Source organism: Ammodytes marinus, assembly GCF_949987685.1.
Source record: "Ammodytes marinus genome assembly, chromosome: 14".
In the NCBI taxonomy this organism is placed as follows: domain Eukaryota; kingdom Metazoa; phylum Chordata; class Actinopteri; order Uranoscopiformes; family Ammodytidae; genus Ammodytes; species Ammodytes marinus.
In genome coordinates this window covers 27368614-27385757 of record NC_137218.1, presented here as the reverse complement: position 1 = coordinate 27385757, position 17144 = coordinate 27368614, and the positions used below count along the sequence as shown (strand labels likewise).

Sequence of the window (17144 nt, the reverse complement as noted above, 5' to 3'; positions counted from 1 at the left end):
TGCGCTATTTCTTTATATTTCCCATCCCAGGGGCTGCAATATGCATGTTATAATATAGTAACCATGTGTTTATATATGCATGTACATATATATAATATATTTTTTCTATTATTTATTATTTGTCCCCTATACTGGTCAAAATATAAGTCATTAAGGAAATAATGCAAAATAACCGTCTAATGAGTTTTTGTGTCAGGAGAGGTCATTTAGTCCATTCCATGTAATGGTGCTGCCCGAGACACAGAAGGGTATTAAAGAAACATTTACGTTAATCTGCACATTATGAATAAAGTGCTTCGGTGGCTGTGAACGTAAACATATTAAGGGCAGTTCTACTGGAGGTCCCAGTGAACATCTGACACACCTATTACCTCACTGATCTCTCCTCACACAGTGGTACAACTCCGCCATCTAGTGGACACATTTAGAAAAACTGGACATGGGACAAAATATAATCTATTCATTCATTTATCTTTTATTTTTGTAAAATAGAAACAACTGCTTAAATTTTTTTCAGAGTGCCAAGTACAACATACAGTCAGAATTGTTGAGGCACTTCCAGGGTATGGATCCAGTGATTTACAGTAGTAGATACAGAGAGGAGATATTAGGAATCCTCCATTGTGTGCTGTTATGCTGTGCTCCAGCCCCCAAACCCCCTCTGGTGCTCATTAGCAGGCAGCAGCTGCATGCTGACTGGCACTTTCATATAATGGAGAGGTTCATCTCATCATCCTCAATGTGGATACTTCATCTTATTCTGCCTGACGTTTAGGACGTACAGTGATCCTAAGAAGCCCCACACTCTCCACACTGTATACTGGTTGGTCAGGAAAAATCATTGAGAAAATAGAAACACGTGTAATGATGGTTATACACAAATGGTGCCGGCCATTTTAAAATGTTGGTGTCAGCACCGTTTCTCTTGGGATTGGGGCTATCGCTAGCAGAAAGCTTATTAAGGTGTATTCCAGTGTATGTTAAAGAATGGACCAATCATTTCATTAGGTCACTGTTACCTATGGAATAATGACTGTTTTCTGGACAGTTAAATAGCAACTTGGCTAAAGTTTTTCTCACTTTGAGGCACAATTTGTGATTTTGTGCTATAACACTGACTCAACTTCAAGTTTAGAAAATAAAAATAATGGCGGGCAGACTTTTTCAAGAGATCATTCAATGGTGGCGACAGTGTGACATGTTTGATCTGCATCCGTCATTAGCGACACATAACTTTTTCGGCTGGTGCAATATCCTGTTGCTGTAAATATGCACAGATGACTTTATTGCACAGTTGCTTTTGTCCAGCTTCAATAATCATTTCTCCGTGTCGCTGGCTTCCACGGGGGGGTCGGATGAAGGGCCCTGCTGCTGTGGTGGGGCACCTTCTGACAAAACAAAAACACACACACACACACACACACACACACACACACACACACACACACACACACACACACACACACACACACACACACACACACACACACACATATGTATATGTTTAGATAAAAAAGTAGGGAGCACTCATTAAAATGACATGGAAACTAAGTGGCTAGGTATAGGTGCACACACACACACACACACACACACACACACACGCACACACACACACACACACACACACACACACACACACACACACACACACACACACACACAGAAATCCCCATCCAGGAAACATCTGACTCCACCTGAGGAGGGGGAGGACATTACAAGCGCTCCTTCTTGAAGGACACAAGCCCTCCAGGTGGTGTCACTTCAGCCTAAAAGGAAGGCTTTAAATACTGTCTCTTCCTTTGTCCTTGTTTTACCATTAGACCTGTCGTGTGTGTGTGTGTAAATTGGATTTTTATTTTGATATTCATTAACCTTGTTGAATTATATGCACACCATTTCTGTTGGAAACTTGATGTTCTGTTAGTATTCTGTTCTATTGTTGCAGAGCTAAACCAACTAAAGAGAGAAGCCACTCTTATCTTCTATAGTGATGCCTACCAAGAGGCCAGTCCCTGTTACTGGTGCAGCAGCCTCATAATCCCATTAACAAATCAACAGACAGTGAGGTACACGCAGATCCACTCAGGAAAGACAATGTTGTATTTATCAAGTTTGGACCTTGTCATTGTCAGGGGTTGCCAGAGAAACTAGACTGTCAGTGTGTTAATGGGGCATGTGTTCAGATAAAAAATAAATGTTTTATCCCTGACCACATCAGGAGTACTATCTTGAGTCAATGATTCTGGAGACCACTTGTCAAAATCACTTTTTTATCAAAATCAGTGAATATCTGATTCACTGATCCGCTACCTGTCCGTACTGTGTGTGCGATGAAAATAAATCCAGTGCTGACACACAACCTAGGCTCTGTGAATTGGCATCAACACTGGATGAATTTTCATCGCACATACAGTACGGACAGGTAGCGGATCATGAGGAGATATTCACTGATTCTGACAAAAAAAAAAATCTTAAAGCATTTTCCAGTATTGTAGACTCCACCTTTAACAAGTCGTGAGAGCTTAATCATTTGCCAGCGCACAAGATTGCGTTCTGAGAATATGTTGATTCTGCTAAAGCTGAACTGACCGTTTGAGTCTTGGTTGCACTGTTTTACCACTCAGTTTTTTGTTTCAGTGTTTTGATGTTTACAAGAGAATAAAATGACAGTAACTAACCATTTAAGGAACCTTCAACCAACCGGCGAGCTGCCTTGCTGTCTTCAGTAATGTAAAGGGCAGCCAAGAGGAAGAACAGTCCACCCAGGAGCCCCACACACGGGCACACCACCAGGCTGTACTGCAGACTGTAGAATCTCCCAACGGCCGAGGCAGGCGCAGATTTGTTGATGGCTTCGGAAATCTACTGGTACAAGTATGAAGCCATTAATGAATCCTCTATGATAAACAGAAAAAACTGGTTAACCCATGTGTGCAGAGAAACCATTGACCAAACAGTGCAGTTAAAAGGACGTTACATTGATGGCAACACAAATATGATAACAGTATCTTGGATTAAACCACTGCCACCAACCTTACAACAATGGGAAGATAGGTTGATGGAAGTATATGAAATGGAAAAAACAGCTAAACTTTAATTAGACGGCCCCCGTCATTGCTTATTTTGGTTGGCCACCATGATAGGGTGCTGTACTGGTTTTAGTAGTGAACTAGCCTCTGTGTGCTGTAGCGTACTTATTTTCTCTTGCCATGAAGTTGCCATGAAATATAATTAGTATTTTTGTTTGCCGAACTATGTCGTTGGTTTTTCTTTTATTTGTATGTGACTTGGCAGAGCTGTTGTGTATAATTCTAATTGTGCAAGTATAAATAATACATAAACAATTAAATAAGATAAGGTTTACTCACCACGCCGACTAGGTAAGGACTGCCAGCGTCTCCCAGGAGATGACAGACTGAAATCTGCAGTGCCTCTGCTGTGGACCTCCTGGTCGGCACCACAACATACTGGAGTACAAAGTAAGACAAGAGAACCTTCATGTTCCAGCCCTTTAGTTTCATATTGTGTGAAATAGTTAATCGCATGTATCACAACAACCCCTTCCTTTCCCCCAACTCACCAGCAGTATGTCAGCCATGACGGCCCAGTTCAATGCTATCAGCAATTGACCAAAGAAAATGAATACCTGTAATGAGACATTTAGGACACCCAATAAGCAAGCGATCAATTCATTCATTGGCCTGTTTGCGTCTGTATATTTCTCCTATAAGACCATATTGAACGGACATGATCTCAACATTATTCTTTTCAATACTCAACCAAAAATGTCAACTTCCAAAGCACTTACATCAACTATAACTTTCCATAATCATTCTTAGCACTATTCTGAAGGTTATTACTGAAGGAGCTGTTCGTATGTTGTACAGGTTGGATTTATGATTCATTTTGTTCTTAAAAACATGGCAGAAAATCCATTCTAAGACTTGTACATATTCATTTTTTGATTTATAAAAGGAAAGAAGTCTCTTGTCTCTTACATAGGTGGCGGTAATGCTTGCTGATGCCACAAAGATGGCGACCAAGAGGCAGGGTGTGGATCCCAGCAGGCCCACTGCACAGATGATGGGGTCCACGTTCGGCACCTTTTCCCTCAACAGTCTAGATATAACGGAGCCTAGACAGCCTCCCATGATCCCCGTCACCACTGTCAACGCTCCGAAGATAAGGCTGCACGTGGGAACAGAGGCGGAGCCGATTGTTAAAACTCGCCCTGCGTTCCAATACCCATACTTCTATACTATTTAGTATGCCAGAAAAAGATTTAGGATGTCCCAATACATGCACGTCAATTGTAGTATGCTGAAAATACATAAATGCCCCACTAACTCAAATATCATTTTGGAGTATTCATATTTATTCTTGACATTTCTCAACATAATGAAAACAAAATCTTCCTTATCTGATCATTTTCCCCCTCCTGTGGCCCTAAAATTCCTCTGTACTATAGCATGTTGTGTAGTAAAAAGAAAAAGTATGTGATTTGGAACGCAGGGTCAGTCGTCATCTTGGAGCAAACCAGGCAAGTTAAAGGTCACATGATATTATGCAAATGTTCTGGTTCAAAATTATGATTTGGGTTCCACTACTAGAAACTGTTTTCATGGTGTAGTGTGATGTCCAAAAGAAAAGCTTTTATATTTCTCATAGTGCCATTGCTGAATCTCTTCTTTATTAAGCCTAAAAGCCAAGTCTGCTCTGATTGGCCCTGAACCTAACCAGTAAGCCAGTTATGCCTCATTTCCACCGAGTAGAGCGGGTCGGGTCAGAGCGGCTCAGAGCGGGACAGCTCACTTTTAAGAATCTCGGTGTTGTTTCCACCGCCGACCCTACCTTTACTGGTAGGACGGGGTTTATGACCCTACCTTTACGGGTATGGCGGGGTTTCGGCTGGACTGCGATAGCCGCCGCCAGAATGTGGGTCAAACTATCGGGCTGTGGAACAGCTGTGGTCAAGCCAGCGGTCTCTCGTTTTTGCTGGGTCAAACCAGCCGCTTCTTTATTTATTCCCCCCGTGTTGTTGTGAGCACAGAAACGGCTCGGTGCAACTGATACAGTGAGAGAACAGTGCCGGCTGCGGCAGCTACGTGACATCGTAGCAGTGGACACAGTGTAGCCAACTGGTTCATTTAATGACGAGGAAAAACACCACACAATAAACAGTGCTACGCTCACATTTTCGCCAACACACAAGAGTAAGGGGTATCTGGGGGTTGTGCTAATACAGGTAGAGGTAGTTAGGTTGGTAAGGATGGTGTGTGGTTTCTCTCCTTATGACATCATAAGGGGAGAGAAGTCTGACTGGGGTTTTTGAACACAGGGTTTTAGAAAGGTGAAGGTGGAGGAAAAAGAGAGGGTTGTTATTGCTCATACTTTGGAATTTAAAAAAACATTTTTTAGATTTTTTTTTTGCATTTTCAAGCTTTATTAGACAGTACAGAGTTGAAATGGGGAGACAGAGAGAGAGAGAGGGGGGATGACCTGCAGTAAAGGTCCACGGGTCGGATTTCAACCTGCGACCACTGCAAAGAAGGCCGGAGCCAATACGGTACACGCTCCATCCACTACGCCACCGGAGCGCTCCGATACTTTGGGATTTCTAGTCACAACCAAAATAATGTTGAAAAAAAAACATGTTTTTTTTTTTTTTTTTTCGCATAATAGGTGAGCTTTAAAGGGTGAATCAGGTCAGGGTCATGCAGGCTGACCTGTCTGTGGAGTCACAGTGCTCATGGTTACTGACCTGTCTGTAGAGTCACAGTGCTCATGGTTACTGACCTGTCTGTAGAGTCACAGTGCTCATTACTGACCTGTCTGTAGAGTCACAGTGCTCATGGTTACTGACCTGTCTGTGGAGTCACAGTGCTCATTACTGACCTGTCTGTGGAGTCACAGTGCTCATGGTTACTGACCTGTCTGTGGAGTCAGAGTGCTCATGGTTACTGACCTGTCTGTAGAGTCACAGTGCTCATTACTGACCTGTCTGTGGAGTCACAGTGCTCATTACTGACCTGTCTGTAGAGTCACAGTGCTCATGGTTACTGACCTGTCTGTGGAGTCACAGTGCTCATTACTGACCTGTCTGTAGAGTCACAGTGCTCATTACTGACCTGTCTGTAGAGTCACAGTGCTCATTACTGACCTGTCTGTAGAGTCACAGTGCTCATGGTTACTGACCTGTCTGTGGAGTCACAGTGCTCATTACTGACCTGTCTGTGGAGTCACAGTGCTCATGGTTACTGACCTGTCTGTAGAGTCACAGTGCTCATGGTTACTGACCTGTCTGTGGAGTCACAGTGCTCATTACTGACCTGTCTGTAGAGTCACAGTGCTCATGGTTACTGACCTGTCTGTGGAGTCACAGTGCTCATGGTTACTGACCTGTCTGTAGAGTCACAGTGCTCATGGTTACTGACCTGTCTGTAGAGTCACAGTGCTCATGGTTACTGACCTGTCTGTAGAGTCACAGTGCTCATGGTTACTGACCTGTCTGTAGAGTCACCGTGCTCATTACTGACCTGTCTGTGGAGTCACAGTGCTCATGGTTACTGACCTGTCTGTAGAGTCACAGTGCTCATCGTTGCAGGGCGGTGTCTGGCCCTGGGCCACCCGGGCAGTGGAGAGGAAGGTAGGCGTCCAGAAAGCCATGGCTCCGGTGAGGAAGGCTGTAGCAGTCACTCCCATTGAAGACAACACGTAACTTTTACTGGAGTCAGAGTAGTAAAACAAGAAGATTTGGAAACATTAAAAACAACATATATCTCAGTTAACTAAAGTAGGGTATAACAGTATTTATTAGGGACCCGACCAATGCATGTATCTGGAGGACCAATCTATCAACTGATAGGCTATTAGCTGGTTGCATTACAGGAAGTAAGTACAGCACATGTCCTACTTTTTCAGAAGGTACTTGACATCCTCCAGGTAGGAGCTGCGTACCGTCAGCCCCTCTCCCTGGGTCTCAGCAGCCCCCCTGGCTGGGTTAGGGACCAAGAAGACCAGCAACACAAGTCCCACTACACCCAGGATAGGAGTGATCTGATAAGACACAAACCCAGAGATCTCTATCACAGTCAACACTGAAGATGTCATCTGAGTGCTTCAGAAGAATATCACATCAGGAACTAATGCCTTTATAGAACACGTAATGCTTTGTATTACCACTGGTGCATGCTAATCTAATATCTAGCATGTTATTGAGCAGTTAATCATTTACAATCCATTATATTTCAGAGTGCAGACAACGTTTTGAAGCATATACATAACACATTTTCACAAATGATCATATACACACGTTGAAAGATGTATGTATTGAACTGTTTGGTTAATCTTTACTGATTAGGAGAAGGTTCTCACCCTGAGAGCCCAGTGCCAGTCACCGGTGAGGGCAGTGACCCCGGCCCCCGTAATGTATCCCAGACCACTGCAAACACACAGGGAGGGAAAACCGTTTAAGGGATCAAAATGGTATTAGTAAGTTTAACGATAAGATATAACTGTCCAGTAGTGGAGCAGATAAGTACTACAGTCTTTTAATGTGTGATACAAGCGTGAACATTGGCATGAGCAGTCTCAATGGGTCACTTGACAAGAAAATTGTCCAAATGTTTTAATGAAAAAACCCAAGACATTTCTATGAGAACTTTTGAAATATACAATTCCAAATGTCTCAGACAATGTTCTTGTCAAGTGCCCCATGGAGCCTGCTCATGACAATTTTCACGCTTGTATCGTCAACTGAAAGATTCTGACGAAAATAAGGACTTAGCTGCTCCACTACTGTGGTATACAAAAAAAGGAAAATCATGTTGATTTTACTGTGAACATATTTAAAGGGAAAATTTTCAACCTTACCTCATCTACCATAATATCCTTTGGGTCGCATTATATCCCCGTGTATTTTTTCAACATTGTCCAGCTTTTACTTTATTTCAGAACATTGTAAATAAAAAGACGGTGATTGATTTGGATTGTTATCTGACTGCTATATAAGCAACTGAAAGCCCATATTGTCTTCTGAGCTTAAGTGCTGCATTATACCTGGAAGATCAAACATCTGAAACATTTAAGACAAATGTATTAAGAATTAAGAACATTAAAACATTTATAATGACATATTCCCTTTCACAACGTAAACAGATTATTTTTCAGCAGCATTTTCTAGCAGAATTGTGTGTAAATTAAAGGCTACTCAGTTGACCCTTCAAAACTCAAATGCTGGATTTTCCCTCCATGCAGTGAATCTACATATTTCATAAGACATATCCAATTGCATTCCCACACACCAGCACATGATGTTTAGCTACACTGTAAATAATTTCTCTGTAAAATAACAGTAAAATGCTGGCAGCAGAGACGCCAGCAAGTTACTGTTATTTTACAGCACCCTTACTGTTAAATTGATTTACAGTATTTTACTGTAATCGAAAAAACAGTATATTTCTGTATTTTTTTTAATTTACAGTAAGATACTGGCAGCAGAGACGCCAGCAAGTTACTGTTAATTCTACAGTATTCTTACTGTTGAATATTTTACAGTTTTTCAAAGTAAAAGTGAAATGCAGTATTTCTCAGTTTGAAAATAAATTAACATTCTGATTAGATGGTTGCAAGTAGATAACTGATAAATGTTTGCTTTAGACAGATGTAATGTAATACAATAACTCAATGTAGCAAATTAAAATATCAAACTTCTAACATTACACATGTTTTGTTCTGTGGCCTAAAGACATATGCATATCATACATTAATATTGAAGTGATGCAAAATAAGCAGTAAACAACTTAAAATATTGTGAATCAAACAGACTTTTATTAAGGGCAGTATTAACAAATACAGCTATACAATTTTGATTTATTTAATACAATGCATTCTCTGTTAAACATATATATGATCATTTGGGAAACTCATGGAAGCCTTGTGGTTTACCTCTTAAAATAATCCTTTGAGGTATAGGCTTGTCTTTTACCTCTTAAAGAGTCTTGTGAGATAGGAGCATTCTTAGCTCCAGAAAGAGTCTGGCTGTTTGTAGACTGCTGGTATCTGAGAGGAGTCTTCTGGGTCGGGTAGAGATGACCATCACCTTGCTGTCATTGCTCCTTCATCTTGATTTGATCCAGTGTTGAGACTGTAAAACAGCAACAAAAAAAATTGTCAAAATATATCTAGAATTGGGAATGTACAGAAACAACTGCTGAAAAAGCTGATGAAGTCTGTTGTGACTAAATGTTGCTTCATCACTCAATCAAAAGTGTAGTAGTGAGAGAGAGAGAGAGATGAGAGAGAATGCACTGACCTGATACATGTGTATTGACTGTAGCTGACTTCTTCTGGACCCCCACACCATGTCTTCTTGGAGGGAACTGTTCCCCGGATGGCCTTTGTGCCTCTCTCCAGATTAAGGCTATACCATTGAAGCATCTGAAATCAGAATAGTCAAAGATTAGACACTGACTGTAAAAAATGTACTATTTTATGGGTTCAAAATTGACAATGTATTACACTTGAAACAGTTGATATATTAGGCTTCAATTCAAATGTATAGGTGGCATGATATGATAATCAGCTCCACTGCGTCAGCTCTTAACAAGGAGCTAAAGGCTATCCACTAGCTAAAAACAACCAGTAGGCTACTACTCTAAAGACTAAGACTCTAAGACTCACTAATGCTCAACACTGTTAGGTTTGAACATACATGGACTCTAACATGCGCTTAAGTATAAATGTTTGAGCTAGTTAACTCATCTTCACTGGTAAACAATATTCTAAAATCACATACTCACTTGATACACAGGCTGCTGAGCATTAGTTTAATTTCAAACATTATCTAAAGCCACATTTTAAGAGTAAATAATTGATCAGAAACATATTACCTTAACATTTGTAGACGCTCCACTCGATCAATGCAGAGTAGACCTAATGCTGGACTTTTTGTTGATGCGTAGCACATGTCCTTCGAAGTTTGTCCTATCTGGAATGGCTCATTTCAAACTAATGTTCCTGAAAAAGGCCGTTGCCCGCCCACTTTCCAAAAAATACTGTAGTATACTGTAATTTAAAACATTATCATACTGTTAAGGGCTTCTGAGCTGTCTTTTCAAATGTACCTTCCCACAATGCATTGCTAAGTACAGTAAAGAACCGTAATACATGAATACAGTAAATTACTGTTAAAATTTGGCCGTAAATTAACAGCAATTGCTTACAGTGTAACGTACACACACAGCCGTAGATTAAGGTGGTTTTCTAACCTTCCGATGGGGATAAAGATGTAGAAGACACAGATCATGGCGCTGCGTCGAGTCCCGGTGAAGAGGTCACCGATAATGGTTGGACTGATGGTGGAGTAGCTGGCCTCTCCTACACCCACCAGGCCTCTCAGAAGCATCAGCAGCCAGAATTGCTGCAGAGATCAAGACAATCCCTGTTTCCAATAACCATACTTCCATACTATTTATTATGCCAGAAAAAGATTTAGGATGTCCCAATACATGCAGGTCAATTGTAGTATGCTGAAAATACATAAATGCCCCACTAACTCCAATAGCATTTTGGAGTATTTGTCTCTATTCTTGACATAATGAAAAAGAAACTTCCTAATAAAATGTTTCTCTATGAGGTGCCTTTAAGGCCATACTGTATATTAAGAATGCATACACATAGACCACATTTTCTCACATGTACACATAAATAGCATGCACACACACGCATACACCATATTTTCACACACATACGTGACTATCATGCTTTTTATGCGGATCGTACACGTACACAGTGTATGTGCGAGGAAATGTGGTGTGTGTGTGTGTGTGTGTGTGTGTGTGTGTGTGTGTGTGTGTGTGTGTGTGAGTATGTGTATATGTGTGTGTGTGTGTGTGTGTGTGTGTGTGTGTGTGTGTGTGTGTGTGTGTGTGTGTGTGTGTGTGTGCGAGAAAGCAGGCTTGATATATGGCCTAAATGGCACCTCATATTTCAATAGTGCTCTTTAAGTTGAAGTCCATGGCGAGCACACAAGGACTCACATAATCATAATAATATTAACATATACAGTAATATTGTTTGAAGGCCTACTTATACTGTAAGTTTCCTGAATTACAAACTTCCTTTGTGACCTTGTGATTTTGTTACTTCTACTTCTTCTTCTTCTTCTTCTTCTTCTTCTTCTTCTTGTGAAATGTATGTGGACGCCTCTACTTATGACTTACCGACTCCGTGACAAAAGAGCTGCTGGCTGACGTCACGAGCCACACAGTCAAACCACCAATCATGATGTATTTCCGGTTGTAGCGGTCCCCAAGGTAACCAAAGAGGGGGGCCAAGAGTAGGAAACTGCAGATGAAAACTGTAAGTATACATTAATAAGAATGAATTTCCTTCCATATATCATGTTGATTTGACTTGACTAGTGAACATTTTTTCAAAATAAAAGCCCTGCAAGAACATTGCCTATGTAAGAATTGGTATCATCAGCATAGAATGCAAACTCATTTAAAGTGCTGTGTGTGTGTGTGTGTGTGTGTGTGTGTGTGTGTGTGTAGTGTGTACTAATCTCATTTTTAGTCATGCAGGGTTAAATTGGTACCTTTGTATGTGTTTGAATGTTTTACAAATGAAAGTACCAAAGAAATGGTGTGGGTTTGGCTGTCAAAGAGACGCGTCATCATACCTGTTTGTAGAAGTGCGGCCGTACTATTCTTTATAACGAAGAATTTCTGAATGTTGAGAAGGACACCTGTATATATGACAATTTAAAAACAATTCATGTGTAAGCCCGCCAAATTAAAATGCAGTAACCAGTGCATGTGGTTTTTATTCTTCACGTTTGCACAAAAGAGATGATCTAACCTGCTATTGTGTAGCGTTCCATGTAGTTGAGCAGGTTGACATAGCAGAGCACAGCTACAGCGACATAGGAGCGTGGCGGCGGTCGTGGTGTGGCTGGTGTTTCCTCCTCCAGCTGGGTAAGTGATGAGAGGCTTTCCACCAAGGAGCCATACGGTAGACCAGCTCCAGAGGCCAGACTCCACCGAGGAATGGGCCTCTCCTGGGGGGATCTCACTGGGGACATGGGCTCCATGGTGAGCAGCTCTGGAATGTATGTTCTAGTTTAAGACAGTGGTGTAAAGACAGAGTACCTTGAAACCACAATACAGTATCTCACAAAAGTGAGTAAACCCCTCACATTTCTTCAAATATTAACTCCATAATGTGGAGTAGCGCAAGGTCTCTAATATCCACCAGCTCCATGATGTCGTCATGAATGAGTGGAAGAGGATTCCAGTGGCAACCTGTGAAGCTCTGGTGAACTCCATGCCCAAGAGGGTTAAGGCAGTGCTGGAAAATAATGGTGGCCACACATAATATTGACACTTTGGGCCCAATTTGGACATTTTCACTCTAGCTCCGAACTAGCTCTGAACTAGCGCCGATTTTTCGACGGTGTGAAAGGGCCATTAGGGGTGTACTTACTTTTGTTGCCAGCAATTTAGACATTAATGGCTGTGTGTTGAGTTATTTTGAGGGGACAGTAAATGTACACTGTAATACAAGCTGTACACTGACTACTTTACATTGTATCAAAGTGTAATTTCTTCAGTGTTGTCCCATGAAAAAATATAACGAAATAGTTGAAGAAATGTGAGGGATGTACTCACTTTTGTGAAATACTGTACCTTAGAAGAAAAAGTACTTTGTTGCAAGTCGCCTATTAAAATACCACTTGAGTAAAAGTGGAATACTACTACTAGTGTCTGATTTTAAAAGGGTAAAGAGTTTCTAGCTTGTATGGAATGGATGCTCAAAGATGAACTATAGCTTAAACAGTGGCTGGAGAAAGTTCATATCATTTACTTAAGCTAATGTACAAATACTAATCTGTAAAAAATGTGGTACAAGTAAAGGTCCTGCATTTACAGTATGTTACCTGCTGTAGAAGTAGGTAAGTATAGTCAGGAAAATATACTGAAGTAATAAAGGCTGTGTTTGGCATATTTGCTTTAAAAATGACTATCATCAAAATAGTCAATTAATTTTGGTAGATTTGGGGGTATATAGAGTAGGGGAGAACGGGGTAATGTGAGACACTATCTACATTTGCTCCCCTCTAAGGGAGCTAAAATGATTTATCAGTGAAATTTACACATTTCCCATTAATTCAGGATGTTTCCTAGAAAAGGCATTAGCAGAATGTATTCATGACAAAGGGCGATGAAAATATGATGGTTTTAAAAAAAGTTGTCTTGGGGTAAACTGAGACAGACCAGAGAAATCAAGGGGGTAAACTGATCCAATTTTTTTCCACTCTGAAACTACCATAACAACACATGTTGTAACAGTTAGAACCCTGACAGATAGATTGAAAACCAAATATTCCAAAACTAATGTCGGACTAGTAACAGAATCATGGGGTTTGGTCAATTAAGAAAAACATTTTCTAAACACTTGAAAGTAACTTATCAAATACACCATATAATTCATATCCAATAATTAACATTCAAATGACAGATAGAACCAGTTAGATTAAAACACAGTCTGGGGGTCAGAACACAGGACCCTTAGAGCCAGCTAGTGTCTGGGGGTCAGAGCAAAGAACAAGCAGGACCAGCTAGAACAGCCTGGGACTCAGAACACAGGACTAGACCCAGCTAGCCTGGCTCCGCCCGCCCACCTACTTCCGCCCAAATTTAATTTTCCCTTCAGTAGTCAGTCTGGGGATGGGGCGTATTAGTGGGATTCTGCTCGTCCAGAGTTTTGGTTGTCCAATCAGCAAACAGAGCGAGTGGCTGAGAACGATGACGTCGAAGTCGCGCTCCAGTTTCAGTTGAATGCTGCGATCCTTTATACTCGGAACACGGAAATGTCCGACTTGGTAGTTCCGAGTTCCGACCTGTCTGTGTTCCAGTGCATCTGCTCGGGAAAGTATGGACGCCTACAACCTTTCTCATCCAAATAACTAAACGTTAGGCTCTAGCAAGTTACCGTTGCCAGGTACCGGTAGATCCATAGACTACAATATGTAGTGAAGTCGTAAATTTCCGAGGTTCCCTATACAACTGGAAAGCACCGTCAGAAGCCGGCTCATGACGTACGGCACGACCAAACGTTATGCGATTGGTTGGCTAATCCAGAGTGGCACTGAGCATATCCAATAGTTTTAAACTTCAACAGACACCGCCTCCAAGTGAGTGAACGTTTGCCAATTACAGCAGTTCCAGACCTTCTGTACAAATGAAATCAAGTACGATGGTCTGGTAGCACCAGGCTAAGACCCAGCTGTCATTTTCCATCTTTGATTAATATTTTTCTGCATTTGTTTTATTGGGATCATTCATTGAATAAAGACATATTACTAAGACTTAGATGTCACTCTCCTGTCCCCACATACATACGTGCCAAACCATGCCCTTGCTGACACCCCTTCAACCATCAACCCCCACCTCCAGCCCACATTGTCTTTTGTCTTATTCAAACTAGTCTCCTTGCTACCTCAAATATAATGGATTCATTAAAAGCGGGCACAGACACTGTCTCACTTTACCCCACAGCATTTGTCTCGCTTTACCCCACTGCCACACTTTGAGAAAAAACTACCTCTCTCAGTAAATCAGGCAAATCTTCAGTTATCATCATCACATGGTTTCATATGTTGATAGTTCATCAACATGTATGATAGAAGTTTTTCTACCTGAATCAATTTGCTTTGGCACAACAATCGATTAAGTTGACAGCAAGAAAATGTACTGTTACATGCAAAAAATACATTTTTGTGAAAAAAACATGCTTACAACATCACCATGAGGTCCTCTCTTTCATGGCCAAGGGGAAATGAGAGGGGCTTGAAAACATATATCTCACATGACCAAAAATGTGTTCCATTGCCTAGATACAGGCCAGGGGTGTCTAACATTACCCGATGGCTCACATTCCCCTGTTCTCCCCTACACTACAGTATTTTAAAAAACCTCTTCATCTAAAAACTAGAATGTTTACCACTGAATTGTAGTGGGGTATACGTATAAAAGTACCACGAAAATAATATTCACGTATAACGTACAAGTCCCTGTACTTAGTTACATTACACCTCTGGTTTTAGAGATATAATTATATTAACATGTTGCAGGGTTTGCACAGTAGTTTGGCAAAAAAAAGTCTAATGAGACAACTCAATAAACTCAGTGACAGGACAGATGCTATATACGGAAAGGGTGGTGGTGGTGGGGGGGGGGTTGCATTTTTCAAGTGGATACAAATTACACTTCCTCCTGCATTTTGTCTTTTTGAAACGCTTAACATTGCAGAACAATGAGGTCCCTGTCCACACTGTACCTTAATCAACCCAACGGCACATTGTGACAAGTGTTCTCCATTTCTTAAGTGTTTTTTACTTCAAGTCCTGTGCCTCACACAAGTCATCTAGTTTAGGAAGAATCAGTTAATGTGGTTTGTTGAAACATTTAAGAAATCGCCCTTATGACACGAACCAACGACAATGACACAACTGTGTAGAAACAAAGTGTTGCAGAAAAAAGTGTATCCTATGTCAAAATGACAGAGAAAGGAGAAGGAAGATTTCCAGTTAAGATCTTTTTTTTTTACACCTCAATGACAAACAGTGCCCGATTTTAGAGTTAGTATAGGAATAATTCAGAGCCTATATACAGTATATCTTAAAAATGGTGCATAATGTCCAATCCTAAGAACTACTGTCAGGTTAAAAACTAAAAGCAGAGTAAGAATTGAATGGCTTGCAAATTGAATTGGCTGCAACATTGTGCTTCTCATGCATTCTGCCCCGAGTTAGAGAGTCAGTCCAGTGACAACAGTGACACTATTGTAGCTAGAAAGAAATAGAAGAACCTAAGACATCCCTCCTTCTATCAAACACACTGACACAGATACCGTTCTTTCATGTATTGATAAGACTCACGTTCTAGTTGGCGATGTCTTGCTTATGTTAATTCTTCAGTTCATTCCATATTGGCAGTTGTCCCGGGATGTCATGTTTCCCCGTGTATCTAGTACTTGAAGACACTGGCAGAGGCCTGGGCTTTAACACGCCTCTCGAGACAGATTGAGTTAGCCAAAGGGACCAGCCCATTCTTGGGTTGGACCTACATGCTTTCACTCTGATCTTCACTGTGATGCAATGCTGTAAAAAACGAGACACATTTAATTATAAAATGTTTTCACTCTTTCTAAATGTTGATCATCATTACATAGCTACACATACAATAGCCTGATTTATTCATACAACAGCTTCATACAGCCAACCTACATTTGAAGTAGGAAAAATGCATTTTTGAAGGAGAGATTTGTCTGCCGATATACTGTATTACCACTGCAAATGTTTGCCTATTTTGGAATGGGAAGTCGAAAAAGTGGTGCTCACTGCCCATCATCACCACCAAATAACTTGCACTTTATGTTTTATTTCATTAACCCTTTATTTTTACCAGGAACATTTCAGTACAGGCTCATCAAGCTGCATGAGTGGAGATGTGTGCCCCTCACACAAGAATAGAGATTACAATCTACCACCCGACTTCCTTCCTCACACTCGATAAGAGTGAGAAGAACACGCGACGTGAACCGAGATCAGTTTGCACTTTAGATGAAGAAGTGATATTACTTGTTACATGATGATAGTGATAGCTAGTGTGTAGTGTGTGAGTGTGAGTAGCTGAGTTTGTGTGTCTGTGTGTGTGTGTTTGTGTGAGTGTGTGTGTGTGTATGATTGTGTATGTATTAATTTGTGTATGTCTCTGTGCATGTCTATGGGGGTGGGAGGGTTGGGTTCTTTTCGTTTTCTTCTCTTGATTTTATTTGCTGTTTTCTTTTTCTTGTTGTTGTTTGTAATCTATGTAAGGCAGTTTGAGCTACTTTTGTATGAAACGCAACATAAATAAAACATTATTGATTGATTGATTGATTGATTGATTGATTGATTGATTGATTGATTGACATGAGAATATCAATATAGCACCTCATATCACCCTGTAAGAGACGGAGGCGGAAACATGTGAGACATGGCCTGCTGATTGTCCCTCTGCCTCTGCACTAGACAGCAATTCATTCAGAGTTGATACTGACAATGACAGACAGCCCTGGACAAAATGTCATCCAGTCTT

The 17144-nt window shown here is 40.9% G+C and overlaps 1 protein-coding gene across 2 annotated transcripts; it reads right to left on the bottom strand.

The window, feature by feature from the left end:
- Positions 1-527: 527 nt before the first annotated feature.
- spns3 (SPNS lysolipid transporter 3, sphingosine-1-phosphate (putative)) lies at positions 528-16041 on the bottom strand. 2 transcript variants are annotated; one of them, XM_080041510.1, is made up of 13 exons: positions 15944-16041; positions 11863-12105; positions 11684-11749; positions 11223-11359; positions 10269-10420; positions 7375-7441; positions 6914-7056; positions 6572-6724; positions 3999-4188; positions 3581-3646; positions 3369-3467; positions 2679-2862; positions 528-1388 (listed from the first exon to the last, which is right to left on the bottom strand). In XM_080041510.1, the coding sequence occupies exons 2-13, from the start codon at positions 12092-12094 to the stop codon at positions 1318-1320; spliced, it is 1560 nt and encodes a 519-aa protein (XP_079897636.1). In that variant the 5' UTR covers positions 12095-12105; positions 15944-16041; the 3' UTR covers positions 528-1317. The 2 variants fall into 2 exon arrangements, with proteins under 2 accessions (XP_079897636.1, XP_079897637.1); XM_080041511.1 differs by having other exon boundaries at positions 11863-12119; positions 15944-16016.
- Positions 16042-17144: the final 1103 nt, after the last annotated feature.